At 42.2% G+C, this 27,666-nt stretch overlaps 1 protein-coding gene across 5 annotated transcripts in view; it reads right to left on the reverse strand.

Annotated features, from left to right (window-relative positions):
• Nucleotides 1–27,666, reverse strand: part of grin2ba (glutamate receptor, ionotropic, N-methyl D-aspartate 2B-a) — a 136,699-nt gene that overhangs the window by 76,266 nt on the left and 32,767 nt on the right. For all 5 annotated transcript variants that reach the window (XM_084371551.1, XM_084371552.1, XM_084371549.1 and 2 more), the window contains one exon: nucleotides 26,279–26,917. In XM_084371551.1, the coding sequence (XP_084227677.1) occupies nucleotides 26,279–26,917 (639 nt within the window). The remainder of the gene's footprint in view (nucleotides 1–26,278; nucleotides 26,918–27,666) is intronic.

Consider the following 27,666-nt stretch of genomic DNA (forward strand, 5'->3'; position numbering starts at 1 on the left):
GCTGGACACTGAGATTAAAGCTGTGGAGACATGTTGCACCTTGTTTCTCACCTAAAGCGTGAAACCACCAACATAACACATAGGACTGAAATACAGGTAAGACACATGTGAACTGCAAACCCAAGCAGCGCCTTCGACAACATGAATTAGACAGAGACAGGCAGGCGGGCTGCATTCACCAGACAAATCCCACAGCAGGTAATGGAGGTACAGTGCTGCACTGTACGGCGGCGTGCTTTGCATTAAAGTGAGTTTGTGTGATGAGTTGCCTTGCCTCTGAGAGTACTTTAAGGGTATGAACTCTGAAAGCGGGTATAATATATAGCACAATCAGCGGCCGAGGGCGAGTGGAGTAACAGTATTTACTGCACAGGTAAGCTGGGCTTCAGTCCAGGAAATGAGGTGAGATATAATATAAAAATAATAACAAGCTAATGCACATGCACAAACATATCTACTGCATTCACTCTGTTTAGGACATAATTAAAACCAATATGTAAAACACTTGCCTACTGTCCCAGAATATTCACTGTTTTATTAAACATAACCGGTTGCAGTATGCTAAAAGGGTCATTAGATAAGTTCATTAATGCCTTAATTAGCTAATTATTCTATGTCATATATACTTGTCCTCACATATTAAATGCATGCCATTAATATATAATCATACTACAAATTTCGAAGATGTTGTAAAAGAAAATAAATCTAATTAAAACGCAAGTAAACGCAGAATTACTTTGTCAAAGTAAACGTCCATTATTTGTGTCAAATTATTAATTTCATAATTTTTAAAGATGAAGACAGATATATAGAGGGAGACAGATGACATGAAAAAATGAAACTAAAATCATCACAGTTTACAAACACTGCTACAAAGTTAAGCCATAATTAAACTCAACGCCAATTAGCTGCATTTGTTATCTATGACAAAGGGTCTGACAATGTGCACTTTGATATTTGAGTTTTCAAAGCAACACGAGTCGACTCACGGAGCTTCAAAGAGACCAAAACATCTGTGTCCAAACTGCAGGTGCACCGGCTGAAAAACTGCTCGCCTATTTACGTTTTTTATAAAGCTGAGACTGACCAGCTGGGACATGATGGACAAACGCAGCACACTGACAGACACACATACTGTAGGACAGAAGGCTAACATTATCCTGTCTTATGAGATCTTGCGTCGTTGTCGTCTTCAGCAGTGGTGGAAAGTAACTAGGTACATTTACTCAAGTACTGCACTTAAGTACATCTTTAAGGTGTTTGTACTTTACTTGAGTGTTTTTTTTTAATCTTATGCTACTTTTTACCTTTACTAGACTACATTTATTTGACAGCTATAGTTACTGGTTAAAGATTAACATTTTACATAAAAAATGACGATAAACGACTAAATTAAATGGATTATTAAAGATGAAACCAGTTTCCAGCTGTTTTTGGACCCTCCAAAAAGCAGTGTTTTGGAGACCCTTGTCACATCTGGACTACACTTACTAACAAAGCATAAACACTTAAGCTCCACCACAGCCATGGGTATCATGGGAGTTGTTGTCTTCATTCTGTAACAACCACCACTGCCGATGAAAATCTGTCTCACGTGACTCAGGCAGAAATGTTCACGGACGAGGTGATGTATTAAAGTTTTATCCAAATCAGGATTAGTCACGTTAGCTGACTTCCTCCCACACTCTCTGACGTATCATCTTGTGTTCCAAATGACATGCACCATTACCTTGAGTGCAATTACAGATATGTCACGGTTTGAACATTGTTGGAAACATTTTGGATAATGTAAGTACACCTATCAATAAACTATTTAACAAAAGTCTTGTGGATTTTAGACATTTTAATGCAGCAATTTTGCATATAATATCTTTCAGCTCCGCTATTAACAGCTAGGACAGAAAAATGTTGTTTACACATTGATGCATCAGTATTAACCATCTAATAATGTCATATCAGCCTTCACTAAAACAGTATGTCAGTATTTTATTAAACATATTTTGCTTTTAGTACTTCTGTAATTCCACTTGAGATTTTGAATGATGTTTACTTGGAATAGACCATCTGTACATTGTTGGATTGGGGTTTTACTTAAACACACAGTATGTTAATTTCTGCCACCAGGGGTCTCTCAATTAAAAGAGTAAAAACAAAACACATAGTTTGATGGTGTTATGAAGTAGTCTGTGATCAGGGGAGTTGTTGTCTTCATTGTTAAATAACCACCATTGCCAACGAAATTCTCTCTGACGTGACTCAGGCAGAAATGTTAATGGACGAGGAATTGTTTTAAAGTCTAAGTCACATTACAGTATGTTTAGTCATGTTCACTGACTTCCTCACTCTCCCACGCATCGTCTGGCTTTTCCTTAAAGTTATACCAACAGGTGACCAAATGAAACCAACCACTACCTTCAGGAAAATTATTTTTTACTGATTTCTCTGAGTTTGAACATTGTTAGAAGCATTTGGAATGATGTACACAACAACATATTTAACAAAAGGTCAAATCATAAATATCATATTTTTAAATAGAGTCTGAATACTTCTTCCAAGACTAATCTTGAGACAGTAGATGCCAATAAGTTGGGATACCTGCCCTATGACATGACCGAGGGACAAATGTAAAAGCTGAAGGAAGGAAAACAGGGATTATTGAGAAGTCAATGGGATTCTCGTGCCTACAAACTATAATCCGACATAACCTGAAAAATCCCCAGCCTGATGCAAAGCGTCCTAGCTCCAGCTCTGCCTCTTTCTTCTCAGCGATATTAAAATATCACCTGACCAGGATTCTCATTAGACTAAAGAGGCAGGTGCTCCATCATTGGCATTTCGCTTCCATCAGGCCGCCGCCCCTGTCCTCCTCAGAGTAATGCGCTTCGCATGCAGCGGAAAGCGTGACTTAATGTTTGCTTTATTTGTCTGGCCTGTGCAGTCGATAGGGCAAGGGTCACTCCTCTTCAATCAGGCAGCGGGTTTAGGAGAGGCAGAGGGGAGTAGGGACAAGAGGCAGGAATGGGTAAAAAAGAGAGGAAATGTCAGATGCCAGAGGGAGCGGGGAGTGAAGGCAGGAGAGACAACAGACAAATGCTCCAAACCTTGTTTAAGTTTGCATGACTTTTTTTTTTCTCCCTCTCACCACCACACATTTTGTTCCTCCAGCTTTGTCGCTTCACATCCGTCTCCCTTCCTCCCATCTGCACTTTTTCCTGCACATGCGTCACTCTCATCCCTCACTTTCTATCAGCCTCTCTCCTCTTTGTACGTTGTTATGCCCAACACACACACACGCTCTCCTCCTTTTTTTCCCACGCTCAACCATCTTTACTCGCGTGTCCTTAACTGTCCTTTCCGACCGTCTCTGCTCTTGATACACCCGACATCATTTCCCCCTTTTCATCAGAACTTTATCCAAACCCATCTGTCCATTCTCTTTCATGTTATGCCTCTGTCTCTCACTCCCCTGTGTTATCTTTTCCTCCTGTTCCTGATTGGATTATTATTATTCCCCAAATGGATTTTTGTTCTGACGATTCAGCATTTAGAATGAATATTTAAAGTGGAATTTCTAAAGTTATTATCCTCCAAATGGATTATTATGCACAGCACCCAGCTGGAATTTATAAAGTAGAGTTTAGCGTGTTGATTTTTTTAATTTGGCTCGTCTTGCGAGCCTTCTCAACCCCAAACGCTCTTTCTCACTCTCTCTCTCGCTCTTTCTCTCTCTCTCTCTCGCCTTTTCCCTTTGTCTCTTGCCATCTCTCTCTCTGTCCTACTTTTGAACCCACTTATTCTATCTATCTCTCTGTCCTCCCTCCAGACCCTCACTCTCACTCTCTGTCTCCCTGCCAACCCACCCCGTCGCCCCTTCGCCCTCCCGCCCTCCTTCCATTCCCTCCTCTCACTCTTTCCCGCTATCTCTGCCTCGTCCCGTTTCTCCATTTTTTTCCCTCTCTAAATCACTCTCCCTGCAATGTTAATTCAAATTGCCTGGTTTGGGAGGACAGTACAGTTCCAATAATGCCGAAAGCACTTAGGAGAACATAATCAATCTCTCTCTCTCTCTCTCTCTCTCTCACTCTCAGTTTCTCCCCTCTATCTCTCTGTTTTCTCACCCTATTTTATATTCCCTCCATATGTGGAACAGGACTCAAACTATCTGCCTCCTTTAATTCTCTCTATCGCGACACTCTGTTCTAATCGACCCTTTGTTTGAATATTTTATCACTGCTCTCTAAATGTCTGTTAACTTGAGCATACCTTTATACTCTATATGGCCGGGTTGTCATAGTTGAACCTCTATAGCTACCCTGTAGAGTTCATCGCTAGTAGCTATATGGAGCCATGTTTTTAGCATGTTTGTATCATGCGTGATGTACGAGCATGCAGGCAATACAATAAACACTGTTGCCGGTTTCACGTTAATCCACTGATTGACAGGTAACTATGATAACACACAACAGAAATAGCAATGCTCCGACAAAAGCAAGGATGAGCTTGCAAGCTAGCAAATGTAGATATAAACAGTGCAGAGCTTAGAATATTTCAGAAATCGGTTCAACAAGTTTGTGAGATTTTGAGGACGCACAAAATGCATTTTAGCGAGAGACACTGAATGTAAACATGACTTTTTTGTTTACAAGAAAACTTCACACGGCACCTTTAATGCTACAGCATTAAGCACATTTTAGACAGGAGTGTGCTGTGGGTTGAACAGGAACACCAGCTGCCAGCCATGCTTTACTGACACATCATTGCCCGACCCTACTAATTAGTCTCTACCTTAACTAGAGCATTTTTTGTGGAAAGCCTTCAGTCAAGAGTTTTAGTTTGTTAGACCATGGGAACTAAAAGCTCCCAATTCTGACTGGTTGGAAGGTGTGGATTCACTGTCAGTAACCACACAGTTTAACCAAACACCTGATGTTATCTTGCTAAATCAATGCACCAGTATTACATTGTAGCTAAAGACAGTAACAGTGAGGCTTAGCTGTCTAAACACCAACAACCAAATAATAATAATAATAATAATATGATAAATACATTCTCATTGAGAATCACACAAATTCAAATAAAACTGTGCTTTATATTTGTGTGAAAGTCCAAATCAACTAACACTAGCAAGTCTATGTAGCTTACCTTGGCTACACTGGAAGGACAGTTAGTTATTTTGGCTTGAATATAACAGAAAGCAGCACTATATTCATATTGGTTAAGTCAATTCAAGATTTTAAAGCAAGCTGTAAAATGTATTTTACTCCCAAATTCAAAGCTTGTCAAGCTTTTTTAATCTCTTGGCTCAGCCTTGTGAGTCTCTTCCTGTTTAGCTTGCTGTTGCCTCACAATGCAAATGGCAGGAATTGTGAGTCAGAGGAACCATATTTCATGATATTTAAAAACAGAACAGCATGGTGATCATAAAATATTTTTAATTTGACTACATGTGGCATTTTGTTGGCAAGTATCCATATTTATAGTTATCGTCATTGTCATGGATGACTTTGGGGCTAAGAAACACCTGATGCTAGACTTGTCCTTCGCATGGCTTTGAAATTACCTATCTTTGTTCATGTGTCTCATTACTTTTACCCATTTAGTGTCTCTATTTGCCTTACTGCTTCTTGCTCTTTTATTTTAACATTTGCCCCACTTAAATTCTCCTCTTTCCCATCCCCAAACAGCTCCATCACATCCCTCCATGTGTCCCTCCACTCGCCTTTCCTTCACGCTCAGAGAGAGTTTTTACTGCACATAAAAAATTCCACTCCCACTCCTCTTTTTCGCTCTCCCTCTTCCTCTCTTTCCCTTGTCAGTCTGTCCCTCGCTCTTTCATGTACATGCACACCTCTCCTCAGGCGTCAGCTGCTGCCCTGTCGGGTTTAGGGGGGGAGACAGGTGGAGAAGAGAATCAGAGATGAAGAGACAGACAGAGGGAGAGGAACGGGGGAAAGGGAAAGAGGACAGGGAGGGAGAGAGAGTGTGACAGAAAGTGAGAGAGAGAGGTGGAGAGAGGGAGTGAAATACTTCTAATTCACAGAGACAGGCTGCGTTTCCGTGGCAACGTGGTTTCCATCGTAACAGCCCTGCTAAGGATGCCATTAGTGAGGAACAAAAAGAGAAATGCCACTCACCGCTGGTATGGCGCGCACACACACATACACGGATACACACAAACACACCAGTCACCTACATGCGTTTATACGTTCTGCTGCTACACTAACAAACACACACAAGCACTCAAGATAAGCTGAACACGCACACACACAAATGCATCCACCCACACGGCGCTCTTTTCCCCCTATTCAACACACAACTCAACACACATCCTGCTGCCGCTTCCCCACTGCCCACACAGGAGCTCAAACTAATACAGACATATACTAATCTGTCTCACACCTGCGATTAATCCTGCCGTGGCTCCTATATGATGTCAAACCGTTTCACACTTAGAGCTGAGCACCGAGGCCTCGTCACGCCGCGGGGCACCCAGGCTCCGAGGAGCTGCGTCCACATTCTGCTGATGCCCTCCGCACCGTGCACTTGTTGGAAACGATGTGCCAGAGGGGTGATAATACTTTGATGCGCATTTTGCACTGCTGACCCTACACACACATTTACATTCAAGGAGTTGGGCTGCTGCTCTTATCAAAAGGAAACGCACAAAAAACATCCACAAGAGGAAGAGATTAAATTTGCAAATCACTAGCGAATAAAGCAGCCGTCGGTAAGGAGCGTGAAGGTCATAGCAGCAACACTGTACACTGTAGAAGTCCCTTCAAACAATATTCTCGTTTGGAATGAATAAAAGTCAGGCAAAAAATGGTTTTCTTTAGTATTCAGGAGACATGGGGATAGTTTGTTATACAGAAGGCATGCTGCTGACCCTTTGAATCCTCTCAGCAATGCTCTGCAGCATCTTGATAGGTCCAGCAGGACAAAGGGGCAGAGAGGAGGAGGCAAAGAAAATGCTCTTGTACCTGTTGTCTATGTGCAAAAGTACATATGACTAATTGTTCATTTATAACAAATACAGCTCAGGAAGTCATATTACTATCTCATCCAAATTAAAGAACGCATGTGCTGTTGAAATGCAGTGTGCACAATTACTCTCTCGAAGCCCCAATACTAGACAGCATGTTGATATTACTATAGGCAGCAGGCATGTTGCTCGCTCTCTGCTTTGCTCCAGGGCATCAGAGACAATAACCTAGTTTCCACTGCAGGGCTGAATAGCCAAACAGAGCATGTTCATAACCTACCACGTGTCACTGAAATTTCATCTCAAAATAAAATGTGATTTGTTTTGCTCCTTATTGCCAAAAGAGCTCACACAAACAAATGTTTAAAACAGTTTCATCACAAAATGAGACTGAAAAAAAAAACTGCCTTTTAAAGTAATGGTATGAAAACATATCAGGGGTTACTAAAGCTTATTTTGAAATGAAATCCTCACACTGTAAATCTTGCTGTTCTATCACAATTATATTTAATCATGTGCACTTCCACCTTGTGATGGAAAAGTGGTTGAAGTTACTGTCGCTACAGTCTGAATTACTTGTGAGGATGTGCTTGAACTCTATGGCCAGAGCACACAGTGACTTGCGGGATGATACTATAAGGTCATCTGCAGAGGGTTTAATGTTATCAGGCCTCTGATACTGAGAATCATGATGTTGATAGCAGTACTGGAAGCAGCACATTCCCAACCCTCGGCATTGCTCTGGGGCACGGGAGATGTTGTTGCTCTCCGTACAGAAACAGACTGTTATTCACTTATAGCACTGCGGAGCTGAAAAGCTGTTCACAACCATATGGGTCAGGTGCAAAATGCTCTGTGTATACAAACGTAGGGTTTATGCATGAGGAGCTGCTGCTGTGTTAGAAAGCAGCATGCGCTGATGTGTGTGCTCTATGTGTGTGTGTGCAGGGGTGAGGTGTGGCTTTAAGGTGTGAACTGCATGTTTCATGACTCTTTCCCTCATTAGCACAAACAATTGTGTCGATGGTTCCATGTAAGTCAGCAGGACAGCATGATGGAGAAATTATTTTGAAAATAGTGTAGTGCTAAAACAGAAACGGGTGAATGGTCTTCTTGATAACAGAAACTCCTGCAGGGTGTAACACAGAGAAAAGTGATGCTTGTGCCCAGAGATAGCAGAGTGGATAAGTCGGCCACCCCTGAAGCCTTTGTGTGTCCCCCTGCTGACCTTGGATCAAACGCTGCCACAACTTTTCCCTGTTTAACTCCCTGCTAAAACATGGGAGTTAAATTGATGCCCATATAATGATTGTGCTTTTCAAATGCTACTGAGGCGGCAATGTTCATTAGCATTTAAAGTAAATCACAATATGCAAGGGGTGAACATAACAGAAACACCATGTTAAAAAAAGACCTTTGAAGTGACTAAACAGAAGTGCAGCTACACAAGAGAATCACATCAACTTGAAGGGCAATCAGTAAAATGTGAATTCTAATTAGCTGTGAGCTTAAAAACACATCTGACAGTCAACATTTTAATGAACAAGGTTCAAAGTAGCTCTGCTCGACTGAAGCAAAAATCACGATGACAACTATTTTGGTCAATATTGAGATCACGATTATTTAACATGATAACTCATTGACATTGGAAACATCGTGCATTTATTGGAACTTTGAAGAAAAGGTATTTTAAACACATGATGTGTAATTATAGTTTAAAAAGAAGGCATATTTAATGTATGCTTTGTCATTTTTATTTGGTATATCAAATGTGAAAAATGATGGCAAAAATGCATATCGCTCATACTTTTTGGCCGGTCCAAGCACCAGTACTGTAATGGCAAGAATAGATGTGCATCAAAACCCATGCAGCTGCTTGACTGATGTGTCTATGGTTTTTCGCAAAACGACGGCTCACTTGACTGCAGTGAACTGAACTAAACATGCCACAGCCTGACTAAGAGTGAGTTTGGGCGAAAAGCGCACCGCTGTAATGTAAAAGGGTGTGCTAGATTTATAACACAAAACAATAGCATCACTGTGAAATGGAGGGGCACAACAAATGCTTTATCTTAATTATCTTGATTTTATAATTGTTGAAAGCCAACCGAATTCAGCACAGAGCAGACAGGAAGTCAGACACTGAAACAACAACATCCGATTAATTTTCATAATAAAACACTCCGTGTTGACGCCAGCACAAAAATCTAAAAAAAGAGACAAATCCAAGCACTTCTTCTAATCCTTCGGTTGGGAACACTAACCTTTTGTCTGTTTGCTGTTGTGTTTATAACACATATACATATAACTGCGGTCGCATGTGCTTCTGTAATTATTGTGGGAACTTGTGCTGCACTCAAAAACGCAGCCAGTGGGGGTTGACGGATGACGGAGCACAGAGCAAAACCGCAGTGGAGCTGTTCCGCAACGTTCATGCAACCAGTGGAATTCCCGGGTTAGACTTAAATCAAAGTTTGATTAATCAACAACTAAGACCACAAGACTTTTTTCTAAAATGGAGGCTAACTTATGGGCAGTAACAGACCACCGTCCGCCTGTGGCCAACAGTTGGTCAACACGATGGATTTAGACATAATTTGGATTTTTTGTACATTTAGATGTGAGGTTGGTGATTTTATAGAAATCACATTGTTTGTTATGGTTTGGGAAAGTTATAGGTACAGTTACTAAATCCGAGCTCTGTGTTGGAACACCAATTCTGAAAGACTCCATGCACCAATCCTCTACACCCTTTACTCTCTGGTTTGCTAAATATAGAGCACAAATACGTCCTGCTTTGCAACTGAAAGTAAATTGCCTAATACTGTAGATGTAGTTCTTACAGTCAAGTGCGATACTGGGCTCTGGATTTGTACATGATTCCTGAAAGCAAGGCTGCACAATCTGCCAGCTGTGGAACTAGATGGTGGATCTATTATGTACAGGCAGCCATCTTGAGGGAATAATTTGGTCCAATGATTGTTCTGCAAGGGCACATAACAGCCAAAGTATACAGCTATATGGCTGTTGCGCAGAGCCCCAAGATGAAAACACGTGTTCTTTCATGACATTGCCAAATATTAAGAGGATAAAGGTATTTTGTTTTGTGTGGTCACATAAATCATGCTGAACACAGCGTAAGATCTAATCGTACAAGGGGGGATACAAATTTGGTTCTTGTTTTTTGGGCTCCCTTATCTTTGTTGCTGGCATCACTTAACAAAGATAAAAGTTCAGCTACAGTGTGATGCAGACGTTCTTGATCGGATGTGATGCACAGCATGCTGTAGGTAGGTGCTACTATCAACTGGCCCTTATCCAGAACAAGATGAGAATACAGCACGGGTCTGGTCTATTATTTCCACCTTCTTATCTAACAAAATAACCTTGGCATAAGTTGGAGGAGCGATATAAAGACTGCTGAGCCAGTATCAGCTGTGTCTCTTTGGCAAAGTTAAAACTATGCTAGGACGCACAAAAAACTATTACAGCGTCATCAATTTTTCCCACAGTCAATGGCCTGACTTACATGCCATCTTTCCTGTAGTTGTTTCAGCAGAATATGTCAAACAAATATTTTAAAAAGTCAAATGATTCATTTAAGCAGGCGTATGGATTGGCTGCTTGCATGTGTATGGCACTGGTTGTTTTTTTGTTGTTGTTGTTGCGTTAGCTGTTGTCCTAGCACACAGCGTTCTGTTTATTAGCATATTGCATTGTTTAAAAGCCCCCCTCAGCGCCCAGCCGCCTCATGCCAATAAAAGTCTATTAAGCCTGTTTGACTTTGCTAATGCAAATCAGTCTTTGGCGGAGAACAGGCCAGCCAAAGCTCCAGTCTACTAAACAAGTGCCTGACAGAGGACTGATGTGACAGAGAACAAATACACAAACTAATGCCAATAACTAAATGCCCAGTGGGGGTTGTTTTATTGATGATAATAATAATGATGATGGTGATGAATGATGTTTCTCAACATGGTAATGGTGATAAAGATAATGGGATGACAAATAATAAAATGTCCAGTGGCAAGATCATAATGATAAGGATGAACTTTAATGACCACAGTCATACTGTGTAAAAGTGATATTGATTGAACTTCCATGAACTTCTTCTGATCTATGCTTAAGGGGTGACTAAAGGGGCAGCAAGGTCAGTCAGTCCACCACTTTGGTCCAGACTGAGCTATGGCAACAAATTCATTAAAATTGGGTACAGGCACTCCTGGTGTCCAGACGATAGATCCTAGAACTTTGGTGAACCCCTGACCTTTCATTTAGTGTCAAGTTTATACTTAATTATAAGATAGATTGGCAAAAGAGTTTAGCTCAAACATTTGTAGTTCCAAGAATACAAATAACTTTGGACTTTGGGACTTCCCTCCCCCTCCCTACTTTGGTTTTGGGTTAACTGTCTCATCATTTAGTGGATAGATTATCATGAAATCTGGAACACACATTCATGTTCCCCTCAGAATGAATTGCAACTTTTCATCAAGGGCCGTCATCAGGTCAAAATTTAAATTTGACTTCTAACTAAATACCTGCTAAACTAATGAAATTACATAGAAAATTAGCTACGGGTATACATGGTAAAAATTATACCATGAATGTATTATTTAGAACTCTACGCGGTGGAGCTGCTCATCCTTGCTTCCAATTTTGCCCAATGGCCACTCGCCATATTGCAGCAAAAGACCCTGCAGCCAAAAAGGTTTTTCCCCATAGACCGCCATTATAAAAGCGATTCGTAAAAAGGTCGGCAGGACACCTCAACCCACAGAGACGGTCAATTCTGACTCTTTCTATTATGAATTTTTGATCCATGGGGGGCTTATATTTGTAAAACTTTCCATAAGCCAAGGAAAATGATTTTAAAAATCTATGACGTCATCACAATGTAAAGACTATGGGCTGAGTGGGAACTCAAGAGCAGGGCCAGCGGCAGAAACTCTACTGTACAAACTCAGTGGGCCACATAACCTGGAAGTCTTTTTTGGCATATGCACCTGGTGAGCAATTCTCATTGGACTGAATAGGCACCATCTTTGGATTTACTATCTAAACAACACCCACCCCAGCCAGTCTGTTCACCCTGCTGCCACTGGGTTCCACACTCCACTCTATAAAATACTTGTCTTGTTTTTGCTTGTCTGTGATGCAGCATAAAGGGGCTTAAACTCAGTTTCATTTTGCAACCCTGGTGTTGTAAAATGATAAATTAAAGAACCTTGAACTATCTAGTACTGTTTTACATCTATGCAATACACCTGCTTAACATCAGCATGTTAGCATTGCCGGCTGGAATGCCTACTTTAGCATTTAGCTCATAGTACCAGTGTGGCTAGAGCCTCAAAGAGCTGCTAGCATGGCTGTAGACTCTCTCTTGTTTTGTAATGTATCATTCAGATCTGTATTGGTGCCTAATGAGTTCCTGGTTTAAACCTTATTTCACAAATTTTCACAGTGGGATTTACATAATTTGACCAAAGATGAAGTCAAAGAATTGGCCACGGTTTTATACATAAATTCCTTAAAAAGAACATCCTTTGCAATCTCCTCTAAGCTGTTTTATTATGTGACTCTTTAGTCATAAACATGGGGATGCTGGGCCTAGTATATTCAGTGTGTGGGACTCAAGGTTCATTCAGTAGCTAAAAGCATAAGATAACCAGACAAACACAGTAGTGCCTGTTGTGGAACTCCTAAAAGCTGTGTGCTGCCCACTGGAGAAAACATCATGTGCTTCATTTTTCTTAGTTGGCTTTACAACACTGAAAAGACTGCTGGATGTTGTCAACTCTTGCATGTCAATGTGTGTGAAGCTCTATACTCTCTCTGCACGCTACAGTTGAAATAATTTAATGCGACAAAGAATATAGCACTTGCTAGCACAATAGGTTTATGTTAGTGGAGATGAGATTGGTGGCGGCTTTACTTCTGTATTAAAAAAATGACTAATCCATAGTTTGTCTTGTTTAACTGGCATCCTCAGTATGACTTCAGTGAACTATCCGCATAGTTTTATAAGTGGAAATATTTTCCAGTAAATGACTTTTTACTGCTGCATCTATGAGTCTGATCGGTGCCAAGAGATCACAACATTTCAGAAATATCCTGTCCCCATGAGTGCTGTACTGCATTAAATCACATTTGCAATATCTTCCCTGCCAAAATGTGAACTCCACAAAAAAGAACTACTGATGTACAGTAAATATTAAAATAAATAAATATAAAATCCTCCCCGTTCCTGACGTGGATTAATGCAAGGATGAGGATAATGAGCCAAGTGTATTCAGGCTGTGTTGGCAGTCTAGGCCTTCAAACGGTACTGAAAGTATCCACACAGAGTGAACAGCATCATACATGCTGGAGGTGTATTTTTCGTCTCGCAGCATTGTCTATTTGTCACGTCTGACTCATATGTGTGTGTACTGTATCTCTAACTGTGTTTGCATGGATGCTGAAGGCTGGGCAGAGTGCCCGCCGGTCGACGTGCGAGGACGAACTGCAGGGCTGTGGGTAAATGCAGACAGACAGAGGGAGTGAAGACTAAAGAGGAGGTGGTGTTTGCTGTAATTTAGGAGAACAAGTGGAGGGAGGGGCAACATTTACATTCATCACAGGAGCTCGCCTCGCCTCGCCTCAACTCACATGACGTGAGAAAGAGAGGGAGAGGAGAAAAGGAGAGCGCCAGAGCGGTTGAGATAAAAAATAGAGAGGGAGCGATGCAACGAGACAGAATGGGGTTGAGCAAAAAGATCTTTTCTGTGTTTCTTGTTTTTTTTTTTTTTCATTCAACCCCAGGAACGCTTTTGTGGCAATGAATCCATAAACACGGCTCTTAGTTTTTCAAAAAGAAGGCAAATATAATATTTCTGGGATCTGTTTGAAATGATCTAATCTATGAACTGCAATGAGTTAAAAACGAAAACGAAAAATGAAAATGCTTGAGAGAAAAAGAGCACTTTTATTTCTAACTAAAAAGTACAGACAAATGTTGGTATTTCAAAATAATGCACTCAGGGCAATTCTAAAACAAATGTAACAAAATAAATCTACAGGGAAAGCTGCTGTGTTTGCTTTATATCAGAATCCAGCTGTGTGTGGCCGCACCCACACAGGGTGTCAGGGGTGTTGATGATGGTGGACCGCTGGACTGTTTTCCCACCTGACATCCATCTCAGGGTGAAAACAATGTGCGCTAACAAGGGTCAGCTCAGATGGAAACAGCCTCTGACACCTGAACAGTTCAGTTTGTCACCCGAAAATTGCAGGATTGCGTATGTTTGTCGATGCTCTCATGCTTAAGATATAATTTTCTACACATGTGTTTGGATGGCTATGAACACACACGAAGGGGCAGCGGAGTTTATGTAAGTGTCTGCAAATATGTGTGTGTGTGTGTGTGTGTGTGTGTATGTGTGTGTGTGTGTGTGTGTGTGTGTGTGTCCCTGCTCAGTACAGAGAGTGTCTAGGTTGAATAATTCTTAGTCTGTAGGTCAGCAGGAACACATCTGAACATATTGGTCTGATGTATAGGCTGCTCTGTGTGTGTATATGTGTGTGTGTGTGTGTGTGTGTGTGTGTGTGTGTGTGTGTGTGTGTGTGTGTGTGTGTGTTGCGTGTGAATCACAGCATGTGGCTCTGACGAGGGCCAGCTTGGCACAGCACTGGTGAGTAATTGAGCGAGCACATTGTAGTCTTCGCTCACGCCTTTCTTCTTCCACATCCCTGCCTCCTTCTCTCTCTCACTCTCTCCTTTACTTCCTCTCCCTCTGTCTCTTTCTCTATTTTTCTTTCCCACTCTCCCTCCCTCCCTCCCTCCCTCCCTCCCTTCTTTCTATTATTCAAATGTCTTTCTCTCTCTCCGTCTTCCCTTCCTTCACTCTCTTTCTTCCATTGATACAGGGCTTGTAACAGTTGCTCGACACAGGAGGCCACGGGCGAGGCGGAGCATGGACAAAGCAAGGGCAAACAGGGAGACGGCGCTGAGAAGAAAGGGATGAAATTAGAAAAGAGGTCTGAAGGAGAGATACACTGACGGAACTTGAGTACAAAGTAGGAAGGAAAAGGAAAATGTGAACTAAATAAAGTATGAGAGGAGAGTGAAGAGGGAAATAGCCTTGAAATGAAATTCAAATATGTGTTTGAGCAGGTAAATGAGCCATAGTTCAATATATTAATGTATTAATTTCCAGCGGGATCAGATTTTAATAATATAATCATATTTGGTTATTGTTTTACAAAGTGCTGTTGTACAAATGAATGTATCCAAGCTAAAGGTAATTAAAAACAGACATGAGTTATTGATATTTTGGATAGATGTGTGTGAAGAGTTTTTTTATTATTATTAGTGATAAATTTGATTATTTTATATGTGAATATCTATTGGCTTTTATGTGATATAGCTATTGATATTTGTCACCCAGTAGCAGTGGTTTATAACCAAAATCGTGCTCTCGACTAGCTTTAAGTTTTGCACAGCTTTATTCACACCTGCTACTGGTTAGGAAATTGTTGACTGGGATTTTCTATATGTGTCATTTGGCCGTTTTTCTTGCACGTTATTTCCTTTATTTACATTGCACTGTGTTCCCACTGTGAGGACAGACTTGCTGATACGACCGGGCATGCGAGTGACTCACACGGAGTGATCCTCCTTTGTCAAACTCTGCTTCTCTATTTCGTGAGCTCTGGGCCAAGTGACACTGAACAAACAGACCTCAAGTCTCAGTGAGTATACAGGTATCTCCCCTCAGCGCCATATTCAAAGGCAGATTGATTTTGATCTAGTATACTGTCACCTAGTCATACAGCAGAAGTCAGAAGCTGATGCGTAGATTATAAGGAGTGAAGTCTCATGACTATGCTTACAGTATGAAGTTAAAGTACTAATAATTCTACACTTGCATGATACATGGTTCAAAATAAAATGATAACTCTCGTGTTACAATGCACTTATATGAAAAGAGTGGAGTCTTCTAATCACATATTTATTTTGTTTATTTCCTCTGTGTTTTGGCATCTTGTTCACACACAAATGACATTGTAGTTCACTTAAACAGACATTTTTCCTGTATGTCCTGTACGTAACACCTTCCTGTATTGCCACCTTCTGGCCCAGCAGGCTTGTCTAAGTGTTGCAATCACATTTGTCTACAGAGATAATATGTAAAAAGATGTCTCAAGGAGACTTTTTTTTTTTTTTACAGAGGGGAAACATACCCGTTTAAAAAAAAAATATATGTACAGGTGCACACACAAACGGATATCGCTGTGTTGTGTTGTCATTGGAAAATCATAATTAATGTTGCTCCAGGGCCCTCACCGAAACTGACCAATTCTGTTGCTGTAATGTCATAGCTTAGCGACTCAAAGAAAAAGGGTATAACCCTTTTCCTAAACCTAACCAATTATTTTGTTGCCTAAACCTAACCAAACATCGAACAGAAACGGAAGATATTAAGTTAACTTAGTGTGAAAATAATGAGCGCACAGTATAATAATGTGTTCAAAATGACAGACAAACACCAGCCGTCTCAGTAGGAGTCCTGTACACAAGCCACTCAGCCATGACAGAGAAACATGTTGTTTTATTGGCCTTTCATTTAAAACAAAAATCTCTATTTGCATTGGAAGAGCAGCAGCCTCCTTTAGGTTTGTTTCAGCCAAATCTGACCCAAACAGCACAGACTATAAAATCCACCACAGAGGCTGCCAAGCTCGTCAGCTATGGTCTCATTTGTTTACAGCGATTATACTAATGACACAAAATGAATTCAGTACTGATTTATGCCTGTTAAAATACAACTTGTATCACCTTTCAATGACACTCTGATCTTGAGTGTTTTACAGTGAAGTCTCACTCAATTATATTCTCACTCTCGGTGTCAAAATGGCTGAATCTAAGACTGTTTGTTTACAGGCCTAACTCACCAACTGTCACCAGTAACATGAAAGATGGAGGTCTATAACTGGGCAGACGTATCAACAGTTGGAGGGATATGGCTGTGTTAAAGGTTAAAGCGGTGGTTGTCTGGGTTATGCAGGGTGGGACAGGGTCCCTTTGATCCTTTCATGGTCAGGCCTCTGGGGCAATAATTAACCAGTCCAAAATTTTTACTTTTCCCATCCGTATCTCCCCTCCTCTCCTCTCTGTATATACGGTATGCTTTATAGGAAAGCACTGACTCATCTGAGCCTATGAATAGATAGAGGTCCATTCCCTTTCCACCTCTGAATCAGGGCGGGGGCAGGCGGAGATAAGGCTAATAAGGGTCCCAGCAAAGGGCCGATGGAAGGTCCACGGGGGGATAAGAGGGGAGAGTGGATGTCAGAGAAGGGGAGGAAAAGGGGGAGGAGTTGCTTGTAGATCTTGGTGGTGGTGGTGATGTACGGAGAAGTGGGAAAAGGGAGAGCTAGACTATTTGTGTCTACAGGGAAGAGAGGTAAAGAGGAAGGAGTGGGACTTGGGAGAGGAGTGGGAACGAAAGATGAGGCTGGTGCTGGTTGCAATGTAGTAAGAAGAGGAAGAGGGAAGGAGGGAGGGAGGGAGGGATGGAGGAGGAGATGTTATGGGTGTAAGGGCATGTCCAGAGGGAGTCAGGAGATGTGAGTGGAGGGGCTGGGATGGAGGGGAAGGTGTAGCTGGTCCTGTACCAGGGGGACAGAGAGTGAGAATGAAGGAAAAGAGGGCATGCTTGAAAAAGAGAGGGAGGGGAGGGAGTGAGACAGCGCCTGAAAGAGAGAGGAGGTAAAAAAGACAAAAAAACAAAAGGAGGTGAGGATGCATGGGTCCGACGAATCCTGTTCTATTCTAATGGCTTCTATGGCATCTGGGCATGAGGAGAACCACATAGAGGAATGGGAGTGAGTGGGTGGGGGAGCACGGTGGATTCACACCTGGACATCTGGTATCAATCTGTCTGTCTGCCTCCTGTTAGCTGCCACAGGATGAAGCAGGGTAAGGAACAACAGGGCAAATAGAACAGAGCATTGAAAACGTTGTCTTTAAACGTCGGCTATTTTGTCTTATTTCTAATTCTTCCACTTTCCCTCTCTAAGTACACATAACCATTGTAAGTGGCAGCGTTAATCTAGTGTATGGGAGCAATCTGTCTGCAATGTAAAGCAATAGAGCAGATGAGAGAAACAGAATGTGAGATGGAGAGAGTGAGTGTGAGGCAGTCTGGGGAGGGCGAGGTATAGAAAAAAGTTATGGGGTGAGTTTAAAAATGGCCACATTCTAAATGGCCGGAGTAAATTGAGACCAGCGGGGTTGGAAAATAGGACACATAAATTTAGGACTCTCAATATTTTTCACTACCTCTTCCTATCCTACTCGTTCTCTGCCTCCCTCTCCCTCTCCCTCTCTTTCTATCTTTCTCTCCCCAGAAAAGGGGAACACACACAGTGGGTTGTCACATTTTCTAAACCAGGACAATGAGGAGGTAAGAAGAGACTAGTTGTGGGACATTTGCCATGCTGGTCCAGGAAACCCAGTTCACAGGTTCTGAATATCTTTCTATAGATGATATGTCTGTCTGAATCACGTTTTTAGTGTTTTTCTATTTTTCTCATTTATTCAAAGGACTGTCCTGTGAGTCCTCCTGGATGTGCATGCACTCCAGCAAAATTGTATCTTATTTTTAGCAGACTCACTATCTTCTGTTTACTGTCTTAACAACATATCAGATCTGTGTCAAGTTACTGCTGATTTAAAATGAACATTTCCTCCTCCTGCTGCTCCACATTCAAAGCTTTCACATGGCAAATCAAGGGGAGGAATTTATTGTGAGAGAAACCTCAAGACACACAATGTGTTTTTCATTGAGGTTAGCATTTGGCTAAAACCATTTATCAAAACGTATCTACAAAAAAAGACCGTGGTCAATTTCTGTCCGTTTTAAATACTGCAAGGTGAGATGGAAGATGAGGGAGTAGCCAATGAAGTACTTACTTTATTTTAATAACAGCAATCAGATTTTTTAAAATAAATAAATAAATAAATAAAACAACACTGATTCCAATAGCCAATAATTGTTCAACCCACAGCCTCTAGTATAAACATACATGTGAATATATATAATTTACTTTTACTTGTACTTTTGATACTTAGGTACATTCAATATCAGATACTTTAAGACTTTTATTCAAATACTTTTTGTGTACTGTGTAAACTACAGCACTGTGGACACCATGAAATCAGACTGATGTTGCTCATGGCACGATTAGGGAACTATAATAAGTTACAGCAGCTGCATCATTGTTGTATTTTTAGTAGTGTCTAGCTGCGGAGTGCTTGGTCCCCCAGAGTTTATAGACTTTTAAGGCTCAACTACTTTCTGTTTTCCACGTCCTAGAAAAGCAATGAACTTGACATCGGTCTGCCGTTCTACACAGGTGTATTTCCCATTACCCTATTCCAGTTGGTGGTGGTAATGCACTATATGGCTATTACTAACTGCCATAAAAATCAAGAAGAAGCAATGGCTTAACGAGAACAGGACCAAGGACAAGATTACCGCACATTGGTGCAACAGATCAGAAGCATGGACAAAGAGTGTTAAGTATGAATTTGGCCTTAACCACACTTACTGATACCACCAGTGACCACAGGTGTCAGCAAATCAACCAGGACTGAAATCTTAATGATTACAAGGTTGAATGGAGTGTTGTCAATCCAGATGTCCACAAAAATAATGACAAGCACCAAGTTAATATTCGATATGACAGCGCTGTATTGGTAAAATAAACAAGATCTACACTTAGGATAAATGCAGGTTCTGAACATTTCCACAAAAGAAAAAAATCAATGTGAAGTTTTTGCCAATGAGACACAGACAGAAAAACAACTAACAAAGAAAAACCCGGGAAAAAACTGGACAACGGGAGCAGCAAAAAAAAAGGAGAGAGAACATATCCAGGACAAAAGAACAGATCAGAAAGCTCTTACAGGGGGGTTACTATGCTTTACTGAACACAACAAAATCCATGAATGAACTAAACAATTAGGGGAGAGAGATTTGAAAGAGACAAGAACAGAGACAGGACGAAGGGAAGAGAAATAAAAACAGACAAAGAGAAACACTGAGAGAGACATCAGGCACAGGAACACTCGCTTTTTAATTCTCTTATCGTTTACAAATGCTCCTAATTGCGTCTATGTTTTAGCAAGGACGCAGTGCTGCCAAGCTGAACAGCACATTACATTAATAGAGTACAGGACCTCAGTGATTACTACAACAATAGGTGCTATTGTAGGACATTAATTGGGAATATAAATGCAGGCACATTTATGTTCAACCCATTGGACTAAAAAGGACATGGGGACTGTACGTCGAACGGGAAATGACACCTGAGCAAGTTGATTACTTTGTGACTAAAAATTAAATAGGATTATTCCCCTAAACATAGTGTAAATATTAGGACAAGGGGAACATGTTTCTTTGGGAAATGAGGTGTGGACATTTAATTGCTCCTTGCACTGTCATTAAATGGCTCAACTGGCTCGCTCCACACAAACACACACACATGTACATCCTCCATAACAATTATCTCTGGACACAATTCAACACCAATTCTACGCAATCATCGAGCCAGTTTCCTCTGAAGAATTAGTGCACACACACACACACATACAGGGACACACTGTCTCTCTCCTTACAAAAAGGCTTGGACACCCACAGTCAAACCACCACACTGGAAACGTTGAAAAGCCTGAATTATTTGGGCAAAAGGTAATTGATCACATCCTGCTGTTTTGTTCCTGGAGAAGGCTGCCAGTTGCACAAAAGATGGCCGGGAACAAATTTGTGGGTGTGTGGCAGCGAATGTGTGTGTTTGCGTTGAATTGGTGTCGTGTGTATGCGATGAAAACGTTGCAGCTCATCATGGATCCAGCTTAGCATTTCTGCCATTATCTATTTAATATTCATACATTAATTGCCCTTGTAACACACATCTTACAATATATTTATGAAAACACATGTGTGTGGGCGTGCCCATGTGTCTGCCTGCATGTGTGCAAATGTTATTCATATATTACTATAGTTTCCCTCGGGTCATCAGAGTTGGCTGCTGTTCCTTTTTTCATTAATTGCTGACGATCTTACATTTAAATCCTGTGCACAAGTGGATGCTATCTCTCTCCTGATCTACAGCACCAGCAGCCTCCACTCACAGATTAGCTCGCTGTTCATATTATGTGGCAGCCCTGGGGTGATCAGCGACAACTACAGCTATTTGTACCACTACAAAGCCATACCTTCTAGACAAGCTGAGGAAAATGGCTCGCCATGTCTTGATAATATGAGTATTAGCCAAAGCTTTAGATTGTGCTGATTGCTGCAGTCTAACAGACAATGTAAGGGGACAACAAGCATGGTTGTGGTGTTGGAAACTGCTCCAGACAAAAGACTGGAAGATACAACCATGTTGGCAAGGTAACAACACACATACACACACACACACACACACAGATGCACAAGGACACACACACCCTTAAACTCTTGGACGCCTTCCCTCTCTCTTCTCCTCCTCCTCCTTTATCTTGTCCTGTCTTTCACAGATGTGGGTACAGCTGTGCTCTATCCATCTTTCTCTCCTCCTTCATTCCTCCTCTATTTGGGCTGTGATTTCCTGAGGAAAAAGGATGCTTCTCTTTTTCTTGTAACATTGGCTACATTGGATAGATGCTGATACACCTGCTGCTGCACTCCCTGCAAACACACGCTCTATGTCACTCTGCCTTTCCCTCTCTCCATCTCTCTTTTTCTCAGGCGTGTGGCTGTGCACTCAGTGCACTCATCCTCTTACTTACTGCCCAACCCTCCCTCACTGATCTTACTCATTGATATAGATGTGAGTGCCCTTTGCCTCCATCCGTCTCTCTCCATTCCCCTCCTCCTCCGCCTTCTTCCTCATTCCTTGTTAATACTGGCTGCCTGGCTTCCTCTCTCCATCCCTTCATCTATGTAACTCTCTTACTTTCAAGCTTATACACAAGTTGACTCTTTCTCTGCACTAACAGTGACTGCAGACGAGGGGAGGACGATAAGGCAAAAAAGTTGTATCACGTTCTACTTAATCGCAATCCTGACTACAGCCAGACTTGAAACCTTTAAAGATTAGAGCTTCAACGATTAACCAATAAACGATTAGTCAATCAAAAAAAAAAACTACTAACTATGCCAACTATTTCAATAACAAATTAATTAATTGTTTTAGTCATTTTTCAAGTAAAAAAAGACAACCGTTTGCTGGTTCCACCCTCTTAAATGTAAGAATTTGTTGCTTTGTTGTTATTTATAATAGTAAATGAAGAGTCTTTGGGATCGTTGGTTGGACAAAAGAAGCAGTTTGAAGACATCACTTTGGGCTCTGGGAATTAGTGATGAGCATTTTTCACATCATTTCATGGTCACATTTCCTGGTCACATTATCAAGTTTTTACAATTAAAAGATTAATCTCCAAAATAATCCACAGATTAATCAACAGTAAAAAAAATCATTACGGCCCAATAAAAGATAGTTGTTTATTGACACAAGCTCCTCCGTCTCCGTGTTCCTACCCAAGGAAGAGCCACAAGAAGAATGTTTAGTTTTCACATAGGCACAAACTAATAGTGTTGGAAACAGACGTAAGAAAACATTTAGTACCCTGATCTCTGCGATTCGCTTTCAAGGTTGACCGACATCTAAAATCATCCGCTCGCCCACCTGTATGACTAACAGTACATAGCCACTTCCCACTGGCAAGCTATATGTACAGATGCCACTTTGGTAGCTGTAATCCCACTTTTTATAGCTGGGCTCCTGCTGCTGTTTGCTTCAACCCCAAGAGGATCTGTTCCAAAAAATAAAAATGTTTTCTAGTTACAGATGTCAGAAGTCTCACGTTAGGCCAATTGAGAGGCAGTTGTGATGCAATGGTGCAGGCCTAGATGAGGGACTGTATCTCCCGTTGGCACATCATGCTACGCCTAGCTTTGTGTTTCATCACCACAAATACCAAGTAACACTCCTTGTAGATGCATATGTGAAGAGAAAACTGTTCTGCTGATTCTGATTTGACCTGACTCTTCACGCGGCACTACAGTAGTCCGCTCCAAGAGGATATTTTTTATGGAATTATCTTGTACCGTTCCCCCAAATTCTTTTCCTATTCTGCCCGCACTAAAAATCAAAATGCTGTATTCTCCGCCTTCAGTGTCGCTCCCTGTTATCATCCTTCCTTGGATGTGTAATGAAAAAGGAGGGGTTGTCTTGCCAACTGTAATAGCAGCATTTGGCCTTCAGTTTTGACGGTGCACATATCTGTGTGTGTATTTTGTGTGTGTGTGTGATGGAGCGAGGCCGTAAGATAAACACCTCATATTGCAATCCCTATTTCCCAATCTTTGTCAGTCCATTTCCTTGAGACACTCGCTCACAATAAAAAAAATACACATCCGCAGCCCAATTTTTCTTTAGCTCTATAAACTCAGCCTCTCACTCTTCCTTCCACAATTACTCTCTATCGCATTTTCTCCATCTCTGCTGCCCATAAGGAAGAAAAGTTTCCTCTACTTACTTCTTCTTTCCCCTCCTCATCTCTCTTTATCTCTCCTGCTCACTTTCAGAGACATTTTTCCTGCCCTCTCCCTCCCCTCTTTCCCCTAGGTGTCAAACTCTGTCCCATCTTCTGTTGTTGACTCAGCCCTTGTCCTCACCTCTCATCTGTCCATCACCTCTACTTGATCGGGCCCAAAACCCCTCAAACAAATCCCGCCTCTCCTCCTCTACCAGCTTTCACTCAAAGCAGAATTTCTTCTACCCAATCTCATCCTTACTATCTCAATTTCTCCACTTTTCCCCATGTCTCTCCCTCTCTCCCTCCCTCTGATCCCTCTCTATCGTATTTTCGCCACTCCATTGTCTCAGCCCATTAGGCAGACACAAATCCGTTTGGAGACTGAGCCTTAGCGCAGCCCCGTCCTCACTCTCCTGGGCCCTGGTGCAGCCAGGAGGAAGCTCTCAGGAGAGGCACACTCTGGCTTGTGGCCGGGGGAAATCCATTTAAACCTCTGCCACAAAACGCTGCTCTTTCCGGCTGCCTGGTGCACTTAGGGCGCGTGTGTTTAATGAATGATACTGTCCCTGCACACACACACACACACACACACACACACACACACAGGCTTGTGCATTTCTTCACTATCCCCCATTGCTTCCCATTTCTCTTCTGCCCGCAAAACCCTGCACCTTTCCCTGCCACCCATGCGCCAGGAGGACAGTTGGAGTGCTCTCAAAGAAGGGGTAAGGGGGTTACAGACAGGCCACAGTTCAGAAGGGTTAGGGTTATTTAGATATTTAAAAAAAATGGAGAAGGTATGTGCAAGTATGAGCATTGTGCTGTGAGAAAATGTGTGTTTTTGCATGTGCGCTTGGAAGAGCGCAGTTTTAAATGGGAGTGGACGGTTGCCTGCCATTTCTCTGCTTAGTGCTCTAATAAGATGGAACAGTGAGAAGAGTTTCAGTGGTGGCCGCTGGCCTTGCCACGTCACCGCGGCTCATGTCTCTGCTGGTACAAAGACCTGTTGACACCAGAGGGTCAGCAGACAAACAGGAGGACAACAGCATGGAGACAAGGAAGGCTCAAACAGCATCAAGCAAATGTTGTCAGCGTTGTATCAAAGGTCTCACTTTCCCTGCACAAAAGACCCATTAAGTTTCATTATTCCTTATTTAATACAACTGGATTTAAGCACAAAGTAGAAAAATGAATTAACTGATATTTGTGGAATGGGGTCCAAACCCAGATTCCAGGCGGACACAGATAAAGCAGCAGCAGATTGCTTTATCCCATTAGGCAAGGCCTAGTAAATAGGCAGAGATCTAGCTCTCTGTTCTGGTGCAATCTCCAGCTGATCCTGTCACTGGCATCAGAACTGCTGGCAGTGTGTCTTTCTAGTCAAACACCCGAGCTTACCCTGTCTGTCTGCCTGTCTATCTGTGTCTCTGTCTGCGCCTAGAGTTAATAATACTGATGTAGTATGGCAGAAGGGGATGAGATGAGAAATCCAAATGAGTCGAAATGGCATCACTGCTTTGGGCAAATGTTGATATTTGGAGGACCATAAAGTAGCAATAGGTTCACCAGGCCTACACCATTGGCTGCATTGACTGTGCTGCACTACCAACACGAAAGTGCCTTATAACTGCATTGTTTCTAAAGGCCAGCAGAAAGAAACTCCACTGGTTTCAAAAAGAAGCATCTAAGCTTATGAGATAATTATCCTAAATATCACTTGATTTATAAACCCAGTAAACAGTTTCCTAATGAGATCATTGTCTCAATCATTAGTTTCAATTTCTCTTCAATACAGCATGATTTTCATTTTGTAAATAATGATCCCATTTCATGTAAATAAGATGATTGAGCAGGCTATGCTTTCGGCGTGGCTAATGATAATAATGACAGGTTGCTAGGTTAGGTTCTCAGTTAGATCCAATCAGGATATCCTCCCCAGCTCTGACCTCTTGTCCAAATATGGTCACTTATGAATCCAAAAAACCAAGATGACGACGGCAGTCATGCCAAACTTGAGGCTTCAAAACGGTAGTCGACATACCAATTGGTTTGTGACCAATAGGCGTCATCAGGTCTATGAAATGTATCCAACGGGCATTAACGGCATTACGCTGGGTTAATACTGCTGAGTTTACCAGGGTGTGTAGCACATGTAGACCTTATGGTGAAAATGCCAAAACAGTGTTACAATTTAGAAAAATATACAGCAAAACCTCTACAGTAGTTTCAGCTGTGTGTGAAGGGCTAGAGTCTTTACATCTATCTTGTGTTGATGGAAAAAAGACTCTATACGGTAATGTATTCTACCCATAACAAGGTTTCACAGGAGTGACTACGGTAAAATAAAGTCATGATTGACAGCAAAGTGAAGCCAATCAAAATAAAATGGAGCAAGATGAAATTCATAGACTGGCCTTGGAAGAAACAAAAAACACTGTATGTCATATCAGCAATGGAGTCGGTTTAGCAGAATTTTGAAAGATGTTTTTTGTTTGAAAAACAGCATTCAGCATTCAGTGCAGGTAAATTCAGGACACTACATTTAGTGCTGACCAACACTCCATCCATTCAATGTTTCCAAGGTGAGCCGCTCTTTTTATTTTAACACTCAAACCACCCACACATACTTCCTCTTACAATTACTGTAAATGGGAAACTTTTTGTTCTTACATAACCTGTGCTGTTTGAAAATTTTTTTAGCGAAGAAAGACTGAGTGTCCTACCTTGGCAGCCATGATCATGGAGGAGCCCCCGCGGACTCCGAGGATGGGGATATGGGTCTGGGCTGAAATGAAGTCGAGGATTTGGGCGATGGCCTCCTGGTCGGTGTCGTCCCCAAACACCACGCCCTGCAGCCAGTGCTCCGTCATTAGGTCACAGATGCTCTTGATGATGCTTTTAGGGTCCGTCTCATTCATTGTCAGCACCTCCACGTTGGGTGCCATGTGAAGGAAGTCCTCCTTCTCCCGACCCCCGGCCAGCGCCATCTCGCTGGAGTTGCCCACCAGGAGAACGGCGATGCTGAGGCCACGCAGGATGTTGGGTAGGACCATGTGGTGGGGAGGCGGCTGAGGGATAGGGACGTAGTGGCCGCCACCGCCTCCCCCGCCCTTCTCTCTCCGTGAGTGGCAGGCCGGGGGCAGGTGGAGAAGGCAGAGCAGCAGGAGAAGGAGGGAGAGGCAGAGCGAGGCGCTGGTGCGGCGGTGGAGCGATGGAGGCGGGGGCGGATGCAGGGGTCGGACTCGCCTCTCTTGCTCCTGGGTGACCGAGGGGGCGGAGGAGGAGGCCCCGGCTTGGCCGTGAGGTGGGGAGGGGCTGCGGCAGCCACAGACAGGCATGGTGGAGGAGTGGGAGAGTAATACCTGGAGAGATGGAGGAAGAGGAGAAGAGGAACAGAAGGAGATGAAGATAGAGAGAAAAGAAAAAGAATGGGGGGGGCAGAGATTTGATAGAGCAAGATGACAAGAGTGAAAATAAAGGAAAAAAGAGAGGTGGGAGATAGAGAGAAGAAGACAGAGGTTAACATAGCACCATGCAACATTGATTGAATAAAGTGAATTGCCGAGAGGCTACATGCATCATATGAATCAGTGCATATCAATGTCAGTCCACAGAAATGGGGCATTGAGGGGGAGAATAAAGGGGGAGGAGGTAAACCTTGTAAAAAACGAGTCTCTTAAGACTCAAAGAGGGATGATAGGAGAGGTCACACTTGACACACATAAATAGTGCATTAACACACACACAAACATACGGTACGATGGCATATAGTTTACGTATAATCGCACACGGATCAATAATTCATGTGGAATGTTCTCAAGCAGCATTATGGTATATATTATGGAGGATATAAACTGTCCCTCCAGATGAGACACTGGCTTTTTGACAGGGGAGGAGGGTGAGAGAGAAGCGAAGGAGGGAAGGCTGGATAGAAGAAGTGGTAACAGGGAACGCAAACGAGAGAAAGGGCAGATGGAGGAAAAGACGGCTCCATGCCAAACTCCGATTGACTGACAAACTGTCTGGAGCGAGATGAGTGACACGCCGACCCGAGACGCAGACAAACTGACTGACGCCGAAATTGATTAAGTGATTGACGGCAGAGGCGCTC

This window comes from Pagrus pagrus (genome assembly GCF_965226575.1).
Source record: "Pagrus pagrus genome assembly, chromosome: 13".
In the NCBI taxonomy this organism is placed as follows: domain Eukaryota; kingdom Metazoa; phylum Chordata; class Actinopteri; order Spariformes; family Sparidae; genus Pagrus; species Pagrus pagrus.